Below are 20,003 nucleotides of genomic sequence, written 5' to 3'. Positions count from 1 at the left end.
GATGGGGAGATTATCCTGGATAATCTGGGTAGACCCCGAGTGGAATCACAGGTATCTTTATAAGATGGAGGCAGAAGGAGAGTTACTACAGAGAAGAAGGTCATGTGGAGACTGAAGATGCTATGCTACTGGCTTTGAAGATGGAGGAAGAGGTCTAGAATGCAAGAATGCAGCCGTGGAAGCTGGAAAGGCAAGGAAATGGATGGTCCCCAATCCTTCCTGAGGGAGTATGGCCCTCCTGGCACTTTGTATTTGACTCAAGGAAACTGATTGCAAAATTCTCACCTCCAGAACTCAGAATAAATGTGTATGTCATCAATATTTTTATTGTGGTACAGTATACATAACAACATGCATTATTTTAAGCCCTCCTAGGTGTACCATTCAGTGGCATTAAATACATTTGTAATGTTGTACAACCATCACTGTTATCTATGCTTGAAACATTTTCTTCATCACAACAAAAACTCTACCCATTAAATAATAACTTCCCTCCCCCACCCCAACTCCTGGTAACCTTGTTTCTATTTTCTGTCTCTATATTTGTCTATTCTAGATTCTTCCTATCAGTGGAATTGCATGATATTTATCCTATGTTGGGCTTATTTCACTAGGCATGATGTTTAATGCCAATGTCCATCATACATCAAAATTTCATTCCTCTTTATGGCTGAATAATATTGTATGTTGTTTTAAGCCGCCAAATTTGTGGTGATTTGTTATAGCAGCCATAGGAAACTAATACATGAGGGAATAGAGAAAAGGTCTCAAGGACAATCCCTAGGCTCTTGGACCTGAAGACTATTTACTGGGAAAAGAGAAGTCTAAAAGAGCAACAGATTTAGGGGAGGAAAATTAGACTCTGTCTTGGTCATATTAAGTTTGAGATGTCTGTTAGACCTACAAAGAGATGCTGAGGGAGATAACTGGACATCCAACTGTGTCATTGTGGGAAGAGGTCAGAGCCGGAGAATTACATTTGGGAGGCATTATCATACAGATGGTACTTAAAGCCAGCAGACTGACTGAGGCTACCTAGGACAACGGTGTAGAGAGGGAAGACAAGAGGAACAAGTCAACATTTGAAGGTAGAGCAGAGCGAAGAGGAATCAGCCTCGTAGGCTGAGAAGGAGCAGCCACGGAGGTGGGAATAAAATTTGGAATCATGGAAGTTGAGAGAGAACAATGTTTAATTAAGGAGGGCACAGCCAGCCAAGTTTTAACAGACTGAGTAATGGTGGATATTTATGACCTGGGCAAGAGTAGAGTTTAGGGAGGGGAGGGACAGAAGCCAAAGAGGAATGAGTTAAGGGCATGAGAAAATATATATAAGCCTTCTTAACTATTTGGAGAGCTTTTACTGTGAGCAGGAGCAGAAAAATGGGGCAAAGTAGAGTTCAAACCTTTTATAAGGCGGGAAATATTGTTGTAGTTGTCTATGGTTACCAATAAGTATCCCCAAAACTTAGTGCCTTAAAGCAATGGTTATTCTATTCCATGATTTTTGAGGGTCAGGAATGTGTCATAGAGGGGCTGGATGATTCTTTTGTTCCATATAGCACTGACTGGTGGTCAGTATTCACTGGTAGTATTCAGCTGTTAAATGGGCTGGTTTTGAGGCTTCAAGGTGGTTTGACTCATGGGTCTGGCACCTGGGTAAGGCTGACTAGAGGGCTGGGTTCTGCTGAGACCGTCAACTGGAGTGCCTAATTGTGGCCTCCCTAATATGGTGGCCTCGGGGCTCCAAAAGGGAATATCCTGTGAACAAAACAGAAGCTACATGGCCTTTGTGACCTACAGTTAGAAGTCACATAGCATTATTTTGCTGTCCTCTATTGGTCAATCCAGCCACAAGCCTACTCAGGTTTAAGGGATGGGGACATAAATCCCATCTCTTGATGGTAAGACATCCAGAGAATTTGTAGCTATGTTTAAAAACCCGCATAGACAGAGAACATGTTTACAGTCTGGATAGGAATGTACCAGGAGATGGGGAGAGGTGAATGATGCCAAAGAGAGGAGAAAAACTTCAGGAATCAAATCCTTTGGAGGTCATGAAGGGACTCAGAAGGCTAGGGATTGGGCATTTTTCCACCTAGGGCAGAAGGGAAGAATGACATCATGAGAAGATGAAGCTCTTCCCATCTGGTGACATCACTGTGCTCAGTAACTAACGTACAGGTCATTATGCTACAAATCATCAGCTCATGGTAGGTGTTGAGGCAGGTTGAGAAGAAAAGAAGGTACAAAAATAATTTCAGAGACTTGGAATATTAAGTATTTTTTTGAAAAGCAAATTTTAACAGTGATTGGCTTTTTGTCATCACCAAAAACAGTATAGATTTTAAGTACATGATTATAAATCCTTAATAATATATTAGTAACAAAATTGCCTTTTTACTTATTATTAATTATGCCAAGTGTTTATGGAATCTATTTGAGATCATCTAAATTCTAGGAAGTTGCTGACCAATTCTTTTAGATGGGAGCCACATAATATTATATTTCCATTTTGTTGCTGGAGGAACTAGCATTAATTTCATAAAGTAAGTCTGGGAAAGAACCCAAGATTATAACTCTGAGATCATTTCCTTTTTTAGGAGAGCTGAGAACATGGAAAATACTTGTTTATTTTACTTGAAGGGGATATTTGAATCATCAACTCCTGAGAATGACTTAAAAAAATTATCTGGCAAGGGTTGGTCTTGAGCAAAGTTAGGTAGTAGATCATGTCCTTTTGCAAATGATGCTTTCAGGTGTTGAAATCCGTTTGTAATTCTTGTTCTGGAATTGCTTTCAGAATAAGTTTTTTCACACACACAAAACAATCACCAGGGCTACTTTTGTTTGTTAAGTTGTTCACCAAAATATTTTATTAGTCACAATCTCATAGCTCACTTTATTTAGTCTTGGGTAGTTCCAAAAATTGAACCCCTTATGAAAGTACTGAAGATCTGTCAACAGCAAGGACATCCCAAATAAGACAAACTAGGCTTTGCTGAGAATTTCCAAAGGGTAGTTCTGAGGATGTTTAGAACAGCACCATTGCAAAGGTCCACACACATACTTCATAGAATTACACCGTGTCAGGAGAGATGGAGATCTTAAGGTCACTCAAACCAAACTTACCATCTATGCCCACTGATATCCCCTCTCTCCAGTATCCTTTATATTTATTTACTGGTTGGATTTCCATCCACTGTAGGTCAGGCTTGACTCTCTTCTCTGTTCCTCTACAAATTCACTTCTTTACTCTTCACCACAATCCGGAATATATTCAGCGGCAGGTTACAGAAAACTCACTTAATAGTGGCTTAAATGCATCTGTTTATTCTTCTATAACAAAGAATCCAGAATTAGGCAGCTATTGGTAAACAAACTTCTGTTTTTAGGCTCTGTCATCTTTAGTGTATTTCCTTTATCCTCAAGCTTGTTGTTGAAAGAAGAAATTGTTTTGGTAGGTAAATAATAGCATTGGCCACAATTGCAGTGTGCTGATTTTACTTCTGAAATGGCTCTCAGTTCTCCCTACCTCACTTTCCACTGGCTTAGCTCTGGTCCTCAGAGTCTTTTAATTTGGCTCTTGGAGGCAAGCACTGAACTGACCCATCAACTTCCAGCCCATTCTCCATCAGCTGCCAGACTAACACTTCTAAAATGCAAGTCTGATCATGGCACCCCAAGGATAAGAACTTTCACTGGCTCTCTCTCTCTACTAATGGCCCTTCTTTCAAGCTTGACTTTATTCCTGTCCTTCTCCCCACTCTTACTCATCCTTCAAGACCAAGTCTAAATGTCCCTTTCTCTGGGAAATCCTTCCTTCATTGATCTTGACTAACAAAAACTACTACTCTCTCCTTTTTGTTCTCATAAATCTTTTTAACATATCAAGAATAATGCCTGTTATATAATATTACAGAATATTTGCTCAGATGTCTGTCTCTTGCTGGATTATATTACCCTTAGCAGCTAGTGTAATACCTAGCACATAGTAAGTATGTGCTAGGCAGAAGGAGCTACTTGTTTCCTAATATCTCCTTATGGCAGAAGGAGCTACCTGTTTCCTAATATCTCTTCTCACCCTCTTTATCAGTAAAGGAACTCTAACTTTTAGTTGAGCCTATGGTAACTTTGAATAAGGACCAAATATTTCGATCTCCCTTATAGTTATTTGAAGCCATGTGACATAATGCCTAGAGCCAAAGCAGCCATATTGGATCATGAGATGACTTTGTGAATAGAAGCTGTGCTTAGTGGATAGAAAAGATAAAAGAGTGTGGGTCTTGACGTGGTATATAATGCTTTATTGGCCTAGGCCTGCTTTTGGAGTTTCAGGTGGAAGAGAGAAAAACCTCTGTTGTTTGAGCCACTATTATTTTCAATTTTCCATCATTAGTAGCTAAGCAATTTTAACTGGTAGAAATATATGTACATGTATAAGTTACATAATATAATATGTAAATAGTACTTAAATATACAATAAATGTAATAAATTATATCAACTATATGGCTTATATAATACAAAAAATATATATGTGTGTGATTGTGTGTATATGTGTGTTTAACTGAACTGGTTGAAACACTGTTGGCGGGAACCTAGCATGGCTTGACAACTGTAGGTCCATAGGCTACATTAGGTTCTCGGATATATTAGATATGCATTCATATATTTTAAGCTCTGTGAATACTAGGCAGGGCATACCTTCCAAACCCCTGTGGCCTCATATCTGACTGAGTGTGCCTGTGCACACTACCTACCCCAAGTGCATTAGCATTTTGCAGCCCGTTGTCCTAGAATGAACTTTGCTAAGCTTATAAGGAATGGATTATTCAACAGCTTCTTGCCGAGTATTTGGCTGCCCATTTGCTCTTCTGATGTCTACCTGATTCAAAGAACCATTTATAAAGGGAGGAAAAGGTCAGAATAAAAACATTTCACTCAGCCTCTAAAAACAGAGTTCAGTCCCTGAGGGAAAGTTGCCTCTCTCTGATGGAATTGGCACTAATCACTTACATGCAATGGCAGGACCAAGGCCAATCATTTGTGGGGTTGGGGGTGGATGGGGTTGTCTCCGGTCATGGGTTGGTGTTTCCTCTGCTGGGAAGAAGGCAGAACTCTCCCACCCTCCTGAATGCCACCTCTGACCCAGATGTGCAGTCAGATGTCATATTGGGCAAGTGGGCCATCCCACATCTTGGGATCCGAAGGTTATTTAGTAGAAATTTTCACTATTTTGACATTCGAAATCTGGTATAATGTAAATGAAGGAAAAAAATGTCTATGGAGTTTTGTAGGCCTTACCCAAATACGTTGGGGGTGGTGATGGAAATCACCTCGGGGGGTTATCAGAAATAAAGACAATCTAGGGCTCTTTTTTTAAAACAATTTTATTTATTTATTCATGAGAGACACAGAGAGAGAGGCAGAGACATGGGCAGAGGGAGAAGCAGGCTCCCTGTGGGGAACCTGATGCGGGACTCGATCCCAGGACCCTGGGATCATGACCTGAGCCGAATGCAGATGCTCAATCTCTGAGGCACCGAGGTGCCTCAATCTAGGGCTCTGGACCCAAGGGGCCTTGCCACTCACATTGGATTATCAAGAGCAGTGGTAAAGAGCACAGCTTAGGTCAGAAGGTCTGGGTTCAAATCCTTGCTTCCCACACTCTAGCTTGGTGACCTTGACAAGTTGCTTGACCTCTCTGTGCACAATAGATCTGCTGTGTGTTAGAGCTGGCTCATCCCTGTCAGAGGGCAGGGTGTTTGGATATCTTCCCAATTGTGTTCACTGATGCCATGCTGGCTATGGTGGGAGTTTTTAGACCAGTGAAACTGGCAAATCCAGTCTCCGCCTGCTAACCCTTATACCCTTATACCCACAGAGTATGAAACATTTGCCAGCAACCACATTTCCTAATTTGTACGGTGAGGCTGACAACACCTCTCTCCCAGAGGCTGAATTGAAAGGACTTATGGGAAGCACAAGTGATAGCCCTAATACAGGTTGGCATTCTAAGCTCTATTATTTTTGAGGATATTCTTTGGTCAGGGGCAGAAGCAAGATTTGACTTGATCTGGGACACCTGAGTGGCTCAGCAGTTGAACGTCCGTCTGCCTTTGGCTCAGGGCATAATCCTGCAGTTCCAGGATTGGGCCCTGCATAGGCTCCCTGCATGGGGCCTGCTTCTCCCTCTCTGTGTGTGTGTCTCTCATGAATGAATAAATCAAATCTTAATAAAAAAAATTTAACTTGCTCTAACATTGGTTGGCACTACCATTTAACCTCCTGGTATCTGTTTTGCCCCTGGGGCTTATTTGACTGTCATGACAGCCTGTCAACCTGCTCTGAAATTTGAGTTATAGAACTATGTGTTCGGACTTAGAAAATGGGCCAGTATTGACAGAGTGATGCCAGAGTTTTGGAAGAAAGGCATGGCATGATGCACAGGAGTGGGGGATGTACCTCAACCTGACTGTGGGGGAAAATGGATCACAACCAAAGAATGCTGGAGTGCAATGGGCTCTAGGAAATCATGCAATCCAAACCCTTGTTTTACATACAGGAGACCTACAACTCTCAGATGGAGGCTTGGGTTTTCCTCTGTTATTGTTCCAGTTTCCTCCCCCATCCCTTTTTTTAAAAGATTTTATTTATTTGAGAGAGAGAGCATGAGCACGAGTAGGGGGTGCAGACGGAGAGGGAGAAGCAGACTCCATGATGAGCAGGGAGCCTGATGCAGGGCTCGATCCCAGGACCTGAGCTGAAGGCAGATGCTTAACCAACTGAGCCACCCAGGCACACCTGCAGTTTCCTTTTTGACCAGGCTGATGCAATCACTGTCTTGAAGAGGTATCTGCATCCCCCTGTTCACTGCAGCGTTATTCACAATAGCCAAGATATGGAAACAACCTATTGCTGGGTACATGGATAGAGATAAAATATATGGGCAGCCCCGATGGTGCAGCGGTTTAGCGCCACCTGCAGCCCGGGGTGTGATCCTGGAGACCTGGGATCGAGTCCCACATCGGGTTCCCTGCATGGAGCCTGCTTCTCCCTCTGCCTGTGTCTCTGCCTCTCTCTCTCTCTGTCTCAATAAATAAAATCTTAAAAAAGGATAAAAATATATATGTGTATGTATATAGTGGAATATTATTCAGCCATAAAGACGGAAATCCTGCCATTTGCAACAACATGGATGGACCTTGAGGGCATTATGCTAAGTGAAATAAGTCAGGCAGAAAAAGACAAATACTGTATATTCTCACTTATATGTGGAATCTAAAAGAAACAAACTGGGGCACCTGGGTGGCTCAGTGGTTGAGGGTCTGTCTTTGGCTCAGGGTGTGATCCTGGGGTTCTGGGCTCGAGTCCCACATTGGCCTCCCCATGGGGAACCTGCTTCTCCCTCTGCCTATGTTGCTGCCTCTCTCTCTGTGTCTCTCATGAATAAATAAAATCTTAAAAAAAGAAAAGAAACAAACTCCTAGAAATAGATTGATGGTTGCCAGATGTTGCGGATGGAGGATGAAGGAAATAGGTGAAAGTGGGGGGAAAAAAGAGAAAGAAAATGTTTTAAAAGAGGAGGCATGATATTCCACATCAGAAGTTTTAAGCTGCCTTTGGGCAGAATAATCATGGCCCCATACTTTGCATTCAGCCAGCACTTAAATAGCTCCTTTTTTTTTCTCAGTAAATATCTCATGAATTAATTTCCATGAATATAGAATGACTTAATTGATATCATATTAAGATACAAAAACAAAAGCCAGCATACGAGATGGTATAAAGGCTGGAAAGACAAAGTCCGAAATGCCAAAAATGTGTGTCTTTGGATAGTGTTAGTAAGACAAAGCTGGCTTTGAATTCTGGTTTTGCTTACTGGTGGTGTGACCTAGAGCGAGTGCTTCACCAGCTATCTGATTCTGTTTCCTCCTTTGTGAAATGAAGAAGGCAAACCATTCCTGTCCTCCAACGGGTTGATGTGAGACTTGTATGAAGGCACATCTATAAACTGCACATCACTGCCTGTTATGGACTATCTACCACTAAATCAAAGAACTGTCCTGGACATTCATCCATCAGATCAGAGGCCCTCTGATGCTCCTCCACCTATGGATATTTCTTTGTTCTCTGGTGCTTTTTCCAAAAGGTACTGGGAAAAAAGAGCTCATGTCAGGAATCTAGGGATACCTTCAATGGGAAAGGAATTAAAGTGAATGGTTAAGTGAGGTTTCTAGGTCAACCTCACTGGAAAGAATGAGCTCAAATCTCGGAATTGTGAGGAAAAGTATGGATTAAGCCTGAAAGTTGCATTCCTTTTTCATGGGGGAGAAAATATTCACCTTTTTTCAGAGACAGCAGAGTGGAGAGGACACCACCAGACCATACTGAAATCTATATAAAGCATTTAATTAAAAAAGTCCTATAAAATAATAATAAATGCAGATTTCCCCATCTAGTGTAGTTAAGAAAGCATAGGAGGCTGAAAGGCACACATTAATTTAAAATTTCATCATATGAAGTCACATGACCTTTTGCACCCAATATAAAAAAGTCCTCAAGTTGCTCTTTGGAATAGCAGCGTTTAAGGTTTTTCTTGACACACTTGTTTATTCCTTTGGGATGTGGCAGTGTAGTCACGGGAGAAATGTTCCCCGGAAAGTTTGGTTTAAAACTCCTTTGAATGTTTTCATGGCAACGTCAGACAACCATGAAAAGCTAAGAGGGTCACACTGGAGGTCTAACTTTGGTAAATGATGCAGAGCTGTACTTGGTAGGAGATAGGTAAAATGTGACATCAAGGAGCATTATTTTGTTGTAGGGTCTGACATACTTGTAAAGACCTGACTTAGGTTGTAAAAATCATGGAGCCCAAGACTACACAGAAATGACCAACACCAAGTTGAACAGTATGCTCAGCACTAGTTTCCATACAAAACATTTCAAACTAAGTTCTTTATGATGTGGACCAGATTTTCCAAGGGCCTGAGTTGCCTTCAAGCTTTAAACGAGGCCTTGGAAGCTCACCTTGGTGCCTGGGGGGTTTTCACGAACATTTACCTCAAAGGAGAGTCTGAAAGAGGAATAACAGCTTCCAGCTCAGGGCCTGGGGTTCCCTAGACAAGGCTGTCTTAATGTGGCTCCTGGAGCTGTGAAGATCTCTCTTCTCAAATGTCTTTGTTGGAAAATATAGCAACAGATGATGAATGGGGGCATCTGAGCTCTGGCCAGGCCCCCAGAGCTTTTGTATCCTAAAGGATTTCAAAATGGAGATGGAGCCTCTGCTTTACCCTGGCAACCCAAGTCCTTTCTGTGACAGCAGAACGTTTATAAAAACATAATTAAATGCCATCTGATATTTCCCTCTACCCCCCATATCGCTTCTTTCCTTCTCAAATCCCACTCCTCCCAAAGCTGAAAAACTAAAGCAGAAAATGACAGGTGAGATGGCTCATGCTCATGTCTTGAGGTAGAGATGACAGAGCAAAAAAAAAAAAGCAGAGAAAACAGAAGTCTATCACTGGCTCCTGATTTGCAAAATGTAGACAGAAGTCAGTAGGGGAAACTGTTAGCCCTTGCACTTGGTGGTCTTTGAGAATGAGCTTGTTCTTCTCTTCCTGACCAGCTGGTATAGAGACCCCATGGTAAGCCTGGAGATGTGGGGAGGATGGTTTTTATAAACAGAGAGAACCGGACCCATCTTCTGGAGCCCCAGCTTAGAAGACAAGCAGCTGAGACATGCAGCTGGGTGAGGAATGGATTTCCCTGTACCTCTGTCACCTGTGTCATCAAGAAAGACTTTAAAGGTGGGTGACGGATCCCCAGGAATGGACTAGGACTTACAGTGGCAGAAGTGACCCAAGGGGACAAATGTCCAAGACCAGATGGGTCAGTAGTCACTTCTGCAGAAGTCACTGTGAGCTGATGACATTGAAAGCCACTGCTCTGACCCTTTGTCACCAGGTAGTACCAGTAACTCCATCTTCCCCCTCCCTACCCCCAGGGAAAAAGTATATGTGTATGTGGAGACTCCCTCTGCATGTTCACAAGATAGGAGCTAAAAGTGGTTCTGTTAGGAAAGACAAATTACTTTTTATACCTGAGTTGTAGAATAAGATATATCCTTGGTTACATGTGCTTTTCTGTCTTTTGCTGATTTAGCAACGAAGCAGAAAAACACACTGGTAACTTCTAGCCATATCCTTGTGGGTTCTGAAGTCATAGAACTGTAGCCACATGCTGGGCCATGGTGTAATCTTTGAGTACTAGCCTGTCTCCTACCCACGTGTTTTACAGAAAAGGCAACTGAGGCCCCTTCCATCACTGGTAGGACAGGGTAAAGAGAGGAAGAGGATATGCTAGGCAGTCTGTTTTGAAATGAGATGAGGATCTTCATCTGAGTGACCAGTGGTGAGCATATGTTGTCCATCAGTCTGCAGCCTACACACTGTGTGAGCCAACGATGCCATCTGTCCAGGGAGGACCACATTTGGCTCACCCTCTGCGTGTGGGCAGGTCTGCTTTGCTTCATTCCTGTCCACCAGTTAGCTTGTGGAACAGGTCCTCGTCGAGTGTCTCATTCTGGTCCTTAGACCGAGTGGACAAGAAAATGTAGCCACCAATGTATTCGTGCACGATTTTGCAATCGGCACTCAGGCAGGTGAACGCAATGGAGACATTCTGGTCAAATTCAATTGCCACCTGCAAGAGGAAGGCACAGGTAAACTCACACTCTGGTAAGGAAAATGGGGAAAAAACTGCCCTGTTACGGCCCCAGAGCTGAGGACTGCATAGGTGGCTTACAGATGATCTCCCTCCGCTGCCACCCGCCCAACAAAATCCACAAGAAACCCAACCCAATCACCATTTCCATTAAATGCTTACAGAAAACAAGTCTTTGCTCCCTGCGCCCTCTTGTGGTGTTACCTTTGCTGCACACCTAGCAAAACATTCTAACTCCCAATACAGAGATACTTTTGGCTGCTCTTGTTTAGATGTAGGAACTTCCTAAGCATTTCCTCTCTCAAGGGGCAGGGTGCTTCACAGACTTTTTCATGGAGAATAAAAGGTTTAGTCATAAACTCTAAACACTAGAAGAAACAGATTTCAGGGGTTCTCAACCTTGGTTGCCCATTGGAATCACCTGTGGTCCTTTAAAAATTGCTGCCAAGGCTCCCACCTCCCGAGATTGGGATTTTACTAGTCTAGTGTGTGGCCAGTGCAGTGGTGTGTGACAGCTCCCCAAGTGGTCCTAATACGCAACAAGGTTTTAAGGCCACTGCCATAGAGGTCACCTGATCTCAAGCTTCTATTCTATAGATGAGTGCCCACATGGTTAACAGCCCTGCCGAGAGGAATCCATGGTTCTTTAAAAAAAGGGAAGTCTCTTACCATCCCTCTAGGGTAGATGGCTTTCTACTGGAAAAATGAGAAAAAAAAGGAGGCAAGGTTCTATACCAGCAACATTGGAATGTTTTAAATCAGCTGGATGCTAAGGTGCCCCTGACTTGATCTAGAATTTCCCATGCTATAGCCTTGGCTTGAACTTAGCTCCTAGGGTTCAACTGATAGGAGGCAGAGGTTTTGGGGGTTCCTTAACTAAGGAGGCAAGGCTTTTCTCAGTCATCCCTGCTCATATCACTTGCTTCTCTTACCAGTTTTTCCCTTTGGGGACTGGAATGTTCTCCAGGTGGGCAGTTGAGCTGTTGAGTCCTCAACTAGTTAGACCTCTTGACAGCCAGTCAGATGAAGCTTTTTTTGATTCATTTTAGATGACAGTCCCATCTCACGTAATTTCTGCTAAGTAATTACTAGCCTATGTCTTACATAATCCCATGGTGAGTTGAAGGAAACTAATCAAACTGCTCAGCAATTTTAGAGTATGTAGAGTCTATATGGAGACTAAGCCAACTTGTGGTGTTAATTCAAAACCATTTGGCCTATACCTGTTAGTAAATTGTCCAGAACTGCATGTGATTATTTTAGCAGACAATTACCACATGCTTGTGGTTTCTGAGTTCTAAATACACGAACAGAGTAATCTACAATTCTGATGGAACACACATTTATAGCCTCAACACTGAAGATGCCAAAAACTTTCACTGTACCTGCCGGATTTCCCAGTTTACGTTCCACTGTTTCATATTTGTGAATCTCCAAGTTGTAATTGGAATCCCAGTGGTTGCATCAATTCTAATCAACCTATTATATGAAACTCCCAGAATATCATCTTTCTTACTTCCTTTAAATCTACAAAAAAAAAAAAAAATGAATTAAAAGAAGCAACTGCTTCCTATAATATGAGTTTCATTCATACACTATTTTTCATTCATACACTACATTTCATTCATACACTATTTTTTTTAAAGATTTATTTATTTATTTATTCATTCATTCATTCATTCATTCATTCATTCATTCATGAGAGATAGAAAGAGAGAGAGGCAGAGATATAGGCGGATGGAGAAGCAGGCTCCAGCAGGGAGCCAGATGCAGCACTGGATCCCGGATCCTGGGATCATGCACTGAACCTAAGGCGGACTTTCAACTACTGAGCCACCCAGGTGTCTCCATACACTACTTCTTAAAGATAATATGAACATTTCTAAATGATATCCAAAGAATGGACAGTGAGGGATTAACTTTCTACAGAAGGGCATTTTTATTGTGATATGAAGATAATATGAAGAATGGAGGGAATTAAGTCTGTCCCATAGACATCCTTTACCTGAAGTTGACATCAGAGTAAAGCAAAGTAAGAGAGGGTCAGGTCAATTAATTTAAAATCAACTGTAGGGGTTCCTGTGTGGCTCAGTTGGTTAAGTGTCTGCCTTGGGCTCAGGTCATGATCCCAGGGTCCTGGGATACAGCTACACATTGGCCTCCCTACTTGGCAGGGAGCCTGCTTCTCCTTCTCCCTCTGCATGCTGCTTCCCCTGCTTGTGGTCTCTCTCTCTGTGTGTCAAATAAATACATAAAATCTTAAAAGAAATAAAATCAACTGTGTATGCCAGCCACCCTTTTAGGCACAGGGAATATACACTAGTGACTTAATTGGAGAGCAACTATCTAATTCATGGAGCTTATATTTTGGGGGGGGTGGACAGGGTCATGAATAAGTGAAATATATATGGCAGATAAGATCATGAAGGAAAATCAAACATAGAAGGGAGCAGGGAATACTGCCAATGAGGTGGTGACAGTTTTAAAAAGGGAGTCAGGGAAGATTACAGTGAGAGAGGACATTTGATTAGAGATGTCTGTGAGGGAATGAGCCACATGGGAATCAGGGGAAAGAGCATTGTAGGCAGAGGGCACAACCAGTGCAAGGCTGTAGCTTTTTTTTTTTTTTTTTGGTGGCATACTCAAGGACCTGCCAGGAAGCCAGTGTGCCTGGGCACAGTGAAGAAGGGTCAGAGAATGTGAAATCCCCAAGCTAAGGTCTTATAGGGCCATTGTAAGGATTTGGCTTATACACTGAGTGAATCAGAAGGCTTTCAGATTGTTCTGGGAAGACGCCCACTCTGGTTTGACTCAAATCTTAAAAGGATCACTCTAGCAGCCAACTTGAAAATTTGGGGGAAGAAGGGGAGAAGCAGGGAGCCCAGATAAGTACTGAAGAGGAAGCGTGGAAGATTATTACGAGCAGCCAATGTGTTTGGGCCATTTGTGAGAGACCAGTTTTTTTTTTTTTTTTTAAGATTTTATTTATTTATTTAAGATAGTGAGAGAGAACACAAGCTGCAGGGAGAAGTAGAGGGAGAGGGAGAAGAAGACTCCCTGCTGAGCAGGGAGCCGGATGTGGGGCTTGATCCCAGGACCTGTGATTGTGGCCTGAGTCAAAGGCCGACTGAGCCACCCAGGTGCCCCAGAGGACAGTATTCTAAAATTAAAAAGAGTTCTACATTCTAGACTGAGAATAAATTGAGGTCCAAGAAAGGCACTTAGAAACACACAAAGTGAGAGAGGCAAGTGAACATTGTAATCACCTGACAAGGTAGTAGGTGAGGCCAAATTCAGGTAGTGATTGCCACGCCTGGATGAACCTCAGTTTGGCTTCGACCAGTGGCATCTGGGCCACATTCTGGTGGGCTTCTAGAATCCGGGCTGCCAGCTAAGAAGAAGTGGTAGACACTGAACCATCCTTAGCATACACGTACTATACTATAATCATCCCTTTAACTCAGACCCCCAGTGAGAAAAATAAATGCAAGGCCCAACTGTAACTCTATGAAGACAATTCATTTCCATTCATTCATCCTCTGTTCCTCTCTGTCCTACTATAAAAGACGTAAATCGCTGGGGAGAAGAAGGAGCAACACCAGCCAACACCTAAACTTCTAAGGTTCATGGAGATGGAGAGTTCTAGGTCTTGTTTCTGGGATCTGTATAGGGTCTGTGGACAATGGTTCTACTTATACCAGTTCATTTGCATAACTCCTAACCCCCTTGAATGGAAGTATAATTAAAATTTTTAATTTATGGGGACTAAGTAATTGTAATGAAGCCTGGGAATACTGCCATGTTCAGTTAGCTCTAACAAAATGTAGTCTGCTCTAACAAAACGAATGATGATTTCTTAACATCGTCTAATACCGAGTCCAGAGTCAAAAATCCCCATCAGCCGATTTTGCATGATGGTGGCCTTGATCATTTTAATTCATTTTACTTCAGAAAATACAGAATTTACTGCAAACCATTGCTCCAACAAGATTAGCAGTACCTGCTTAGACTTCTGTTTTTTTGCACATCTAGGTGACACGAAACATTCAGGGTTCATGTCCATGCTTTCAAGATTGGAAGCCGCCTGAGATGACACGTTTCGGTTTTTCATCCTCAGAAATGAAAGGATGTTGAGGACCTCTGGCTGATAGGAGCTGTCTGCCATGGTTTTGCCCTTCGATGCCAGAATGCAGGCAGCCATCCACTGGGCATACTGATTCTCCTGCAGCAAACATCAGGGGGCTGAGACACAAATTCAAATGCAAAGCCACCCGGCTGTGAACAGAACAGGATGTGGGCTTTCATCTCTACAATATACAAAACTGTCACCTACCAAGCAAGGAAAGATGTGAAGGGGCACATGTTTTAAGTGGCTGTCAATCACCTAATTTAACACCCAGCAAAAGCTTTTGAGTCCTGTGTTGAGTTTCTCTACACTAAGGGGCTAGAGAATAGGAACGTCAGTTGTCATAAATTCCATGCTGGGAACTTGGCATTGAAAGATGAACTGAGGACACAGGAGTGCATGGCACACAGAAAGGTGAAAACCCAAACTACCTGACAGCCCTCCTTGATACATATTTCCATTTTCACGTCATGTCTGATCTCTATTACAGAAGGAAAAGAGGCAAAAAATCATTAACTGATTTCTCATATTATGTCTACCCTGACCTATCCTTAGTAAAGATTCTAATTCCAAAGCAGAAATCAGGTCCACTGATGGGCTCTGAACCAGTCAGTGGTGGCCTCTATTGCTCTGTAATGTTTGTGTTCATTCTTTGCCTAGGGGAGCCAAGAGGAGTAGTCCTAGAAGCAGAGGGGATGCATTTAAAGAGTGGAATTCTAAAGAGCAACAGCAGGTATGGTACACTGAATTACTGGTATCAGTCTTCATCTTCCTGGTATTCACACTTTTTGCCATGTAATTTTACAATCTGTCTCATTGGAGCCAGAGTGTAATTTCCTACCTCTTGACTTTGAGCCCCACCATGGACTTCAGCCAAAAGAATGTGGGTGGAAATAACAGTGTACTACTTGCAAGCCCAAGCTTTAGGAGGTCTTCCATATTTGTAGTTCCTCTCTCGCATTTCTGCCATCACTATGAGCAGAGCATCCCCAGGCAGTCTGGCACCCAGAATAAGTGCAGTGAGCTTTACTTCCAGAAGGCCTAGTCAGACCTACTGCTAGAAGCAGGTCTGTCCAGGTGACACTAGGCTGGATCATCCAAGCCCCAGCCTACCCACCTGTGTTTCGGAGACAAATGTTTATTGATATAGGTCATTTGATTTTGTGGTTGTTTGTTACAAAGCAACAGCTGACTGATGAGTGCTCTGATTTGAGACAACATCTCAGCTGGTTTGTCCTTAGGCTCAATAAAGGGGAAAGGACTTAGCATTTTTGTGATTTTACTTACATGGTCACATCTCAGATACACTTCATTCATACCATCAGCAACCGGGATTAGTAACTTGATTCCAAATTTTCTCCCTGCTACATTGACATCTGGCACAACTTCACAGCCTGGATGATAAAAGGCAGGGACAAGACCAAGTTCTGAGAAATCTGTTATGTAAATCAGATGTGCATCTAAAAGAAACACTTTGAACATAAGCCCTTCAGATTTGGTTCTCCTCTGAAAAATTGAGAAGCAAGCAGACAACATTAATTAAAGGATAACTAAATAAGACTCATGAACAATTCGCTTGGATAACAAAAAAATATTTTCTGTTGTGGTTTTCTTAAATATGTCATCAATTGAATTCATTTTTCAGATCAATTTGGCTATGCTAACTCATAGTAACATGGAGTGATGAATATGAACTTTTAAATAAACCAAAGCAGAGGGAATTCTCTTACTGTCACAATGATAAGGGAATTGAGTGCACTGGTTAGCTAAATATTTCAGTTGATGGTGTTACCAGTACACTCATAGCCACTTTCAGAAATTAGAATGGAAACTAAAGTGACATTGAATTAAATATAACCATTCTGGAATTTAGACCAGACCCTACAATGCCTCATGTACTACATGGATGACACCAATTACCACCACTTTGTAGACTTGGACATACGGGGGAAGAAGGGACAGCAGAAGGCAAATAATCACAGTTATTGCACCACATTTCAGGTCCATGCTCCGTGGGGAAGAGGATCTGCAGGCAGGCTGCCATGTGGAAACCAATGAAATTGAGAGGTTCCTCTGGAAGTAAGCCCTGCTTCATTGGGTCTTGGTTGGGTCATGACAAGCCATACCCATACATAGGACTTTCTTACCTCTAAGATTTAGTTTTTCTATTGGTTCTCCTTGCTCAAGTTCCTTATTTTTAAAGTAGGCTATAGATGTGTCTTTAAAGATGAACCAATATTGTTTGAAAGCCTTTAGCATTAGCTTCTTGGGCCTGCAAATTAAAGTACAGTAAGCATTTTAACATCTAGAAGGCATCCAGAAATGTAGGGACACACTGCAGATTTCAAGGGGATCAAGATGCTCTAGAAAGCTATTCAAACAACATACTCTTTATTTTTGAAAGTAATTTTTAAATTGTGAACTCACTTCTAAAAACTAAAAGTGAGGTTTTTAATAAGAGATGTAGAAGTTAATGCAGAATCTCAGGATTCAAACCACTTTGGCTTTGCTACTGCCTAATATGTGACCTTGGGGAAGACACGTCATCTGCTTGGGCCATGTGTATTGCCTCTGTGTGATGGGGATAGTACCAGCCTCCAACTCACAGGGTTTCTGTGAGGATGAGAAGAGGTAATCTCTGAAAGTGCTTATCACAGGATCTGGCATAACTGAAGTGCTCAATAAATTATTATTATTATGATTATTGAAACATCCATGAATCTGAGGATCTCTGTAATTTCAGTATTCTTTTTGGATCTGAAAAAGCTGTCCATATGGACAGCACAGCTTTCAAAGTACCAGGCATAAAAACTAGATCTAAAAGTAAGCAACCTTTTCTATAGTTTCCTCTTGATCCTTAAGAGAAATAACCAGAGAATTCCCAGTGAATCATGGAAATCACAAAAACCAACAGCTAATAATCTATGTAGATTCTACTGTTACTAAAAAATGTTTTGGGGGAAGATCTCCAAAAGTGATATCTGTGGGGGCCAGAACACTTTGTACTCTGGGTTGGTGGTGCCAATGACAAGTGTTGGGTCATTCAAAATAGAAAACATGAGAGAGCTGGGGAGTAGGAAAGGGAATACAGCTGGGCAGAGAAAAGATAATACACGTTGTCCATGGTTCCATGGAGCAGTCCTGGCTGTGGGGATGAATCAAGGTATCTTATGCTAGAGCAGTGGATTTCTGCATTTGAGAACGAGAAAGAGAGGAAGCCTATTTTTAACCCCACTCGTACATAATTTGGGGCAAGTTTTTTAACATGTCAGTCCTAGACTTTTCTTAGCTAAAAATGCATTGTCCTTAACACATGTATAAGGGAGAAGATGTTCATTTAAAAACCAGTATGTTACATAAAAAGTATAGAATAAAATTGTAAAACATCATATGCAGTTAATATTACCAGGATTTAGAAAACCCCTGCATTTAAATAATATTTGTCATGTTGAAAGTTGTAGTTATGATCATTCTAAGGAACATATTTAGAAGGTTATTTGTCTAAGAATCAGATTCAGATTCTCCAAAATTAATAGTATTTTCTTTTCTTTCTTTTTTTTTTTTTTTTAGTATTTTCAAAATAAAATCTAAATACAAGCCTAGAATCAAAAGATAGTAAGATCTCCGTTTAGTCCTAGGTATTTAAATATTTCTATCCAGAATTAAGAATGAAACTCTTCATCTCCATTTCAACTAGACTTCAAGAATATTGAAAGATTCCCCCTGCTATCGTCTCCCAGTTTAGTTCATCTTTCAGGCTGCTTCCATTCATTCCCAAAGCTAATGATGATTGCTCCTATTCCATGTTGCAGAGGCTGGGGCAGGACAGGGTTGGGGAAGAAGTGGAGAAGGTGGCTGGATGGAGCGTGATATATCCAGAATGAGGCAGTCATTTGAATCTTAATGGAGTCCATAAGGTCAAGAGGGAAATGCACACATTAACTAAAAAAAAATACACCAAGTCACATGACAAGGATGTGTAGCATGGTGAGTTACAGAGGATATAGCATTTAAACAGAGAATGAAGGATGGATAAGAATTTGACTGCAGGAAAAGGGAAGAGAAATTTCAGAAGGTGGTAACTGAATATACAAAATGTAAGGTAAGTCAGAGCTGGGCACTCTGTGAATAAGAATTGGGTCAAACACTTCTTGAACACTGTTTCTCATACTGGGCACTGTGCTGAGCAATGGAAATGGGGGGGGTGCTTTTCTGTGACTGATGATGGGGATCAGGGATGATGGAGACAGGGATGGCACAATAAGGGTAGGGCCAGGGTGGGAATCTGAATGTTCTGCTAAGGCGTCAGACCTTATTTTCTAGAATGAAGGTTCTCAAACTCTGGTGGTTCATCAGAGCTTGTTAGACATACCCAAGCATGGCCCTAGTCCCAGAGACTCATAATTAGCAGGTCCAGGTTACAGCCTAGGGTCCTGCATTTTAAGTAAGCTTTCCTAAGGTGATTCCCGAGGCCAGTAATCTCCAAAATAAAACTGGGTACACCTCATCTTTAAAATGTTTTGAATATTTTAATATATAATGTTACTCATATGTATTATGTGACAATAAAAAATACCCATCCCCTAACATATTTATAATTATTTCTGTGTAACATTTGCAATATATATGTAAAACCTATATAAATATAGAAATTAAAAATTAATATGAAAAGTTCAATTTGGTTCAAAAAGGGAGGTTGTTACTCAGTGACATAAGCCCCAGATGAGGAAGTATGCTGTTGGCTATGCTCATGAAATCACAATGTCCATTGTAAGATGCCATCTACCTAGCTCTGGGGTTTTTTGTTAGAACAAAGCTACTGAGTTCCATTTTCCCCAGTGTCAATCACTCACTTATGCAAATCAATCAGAATAGGTTGCATTTTATATTTTTAATAAGTGGGTTTCAAATACAGGATTGCTTCATTTAGATGATGTTTAACACAGAAAAACCGTTTCCAAGTTTCAAAGGTATGCTGACAACCTTGTTTTATTTTATTATTTTTTAAACTTTGAAGATCTAATTGGCTTTATTAAGTGATTCATAAATTGGGCAGTATCCCATCTGGCAAGTAGAGGGGAGCTCTGAGGAGTGAGTGGTACAAATTGGAAGGTTGTCATAGGAAGGAAGGTGGGGTGAGAAAGTTATTTGCAA

At 41.5% G+C, this 20,003-nt stretch overlaps 1 protein-coding gene and 1 long non-coding RNA gene across 3 annotated transcripts in view; one reads left to right on the top strand and one right to left on the bottom strand.

Annotated features, from left to right (window-relative positions):
• The first annotated feature begins 1,356 nt into the window (after positions 1-1,356).
• The window catches only part of LOC111092063, a 40,443-nt gene continuing 21,796 nt past the window's right edge, over positions 1,357-20,003 (top strand). The window contains exons 1-3 of the long non-coding RNA XR_005377637.1: positions 1,357-2,210; positions 15,510-15,582; positions 16,851-16,928. This is a non-coding gene — a long non-coding RNA (uncharacterized LOC111092063). The remainder of the gene's footprint in view (positions 2,211-15,509; positions 15,583-16,850; positions 16,929-20,003) is intronic.
• Positions 8,387-20,003, bottom strand: part of FERMT1 (fermitin family member 1) — a 36,542-nt gene continuing 24,925 nt past the window's right edge. For both annotated transcript variants that reach the window (XM_038571651.1, XM_038571649.1), the window contains 6 exons: positions 16,997-17,121; positions 16,137-16,243; positions 14,724-14,945; positions 13,990-14,114; positions 12,109-12,250; positions 8,387-10,702 (listed from right to left, as the gene is read on the bottom strand). In XM_038571651.1, the coding sequence (XP_038427579.1) occupies positions 10,529-10,702; positions 12,109-12,250; positions 13,990-14,114; positions 14,724-14,945; positions 16,137-16,243; positions 16,997-17,121 (895 nt within the window). In that variant the 3' untranslated portion in view covers positions 8,387-10,528. The remainder of the gene's footprint in view (positions 10,703-12,108; positions 12,251-13,989; positions 14,115-14,723; positions 14,946-16,136; positions 16,244-16,996; positions 17,122-20,003) is intronic.

Source organism: Canis lupus, chromosome 24 (genome assembly GCF_011100685.1).
Source record: "Canis lupus familiaris isolate Mischka breed German Shepherd chromosome 24, alternate assembly UU_Cfam_GSD_1.0, whole genome shotgun sequence".
Taxonomy (NCBI): domain Eukaryota; kingdom Metazoa; phylum Chordata; class Mammalia; order Carnivora; family Canidae; genus Canis; species Canis lupus.
This window is presented reverse-complemented; position numbering and strand designations above follow the sequence as displayed.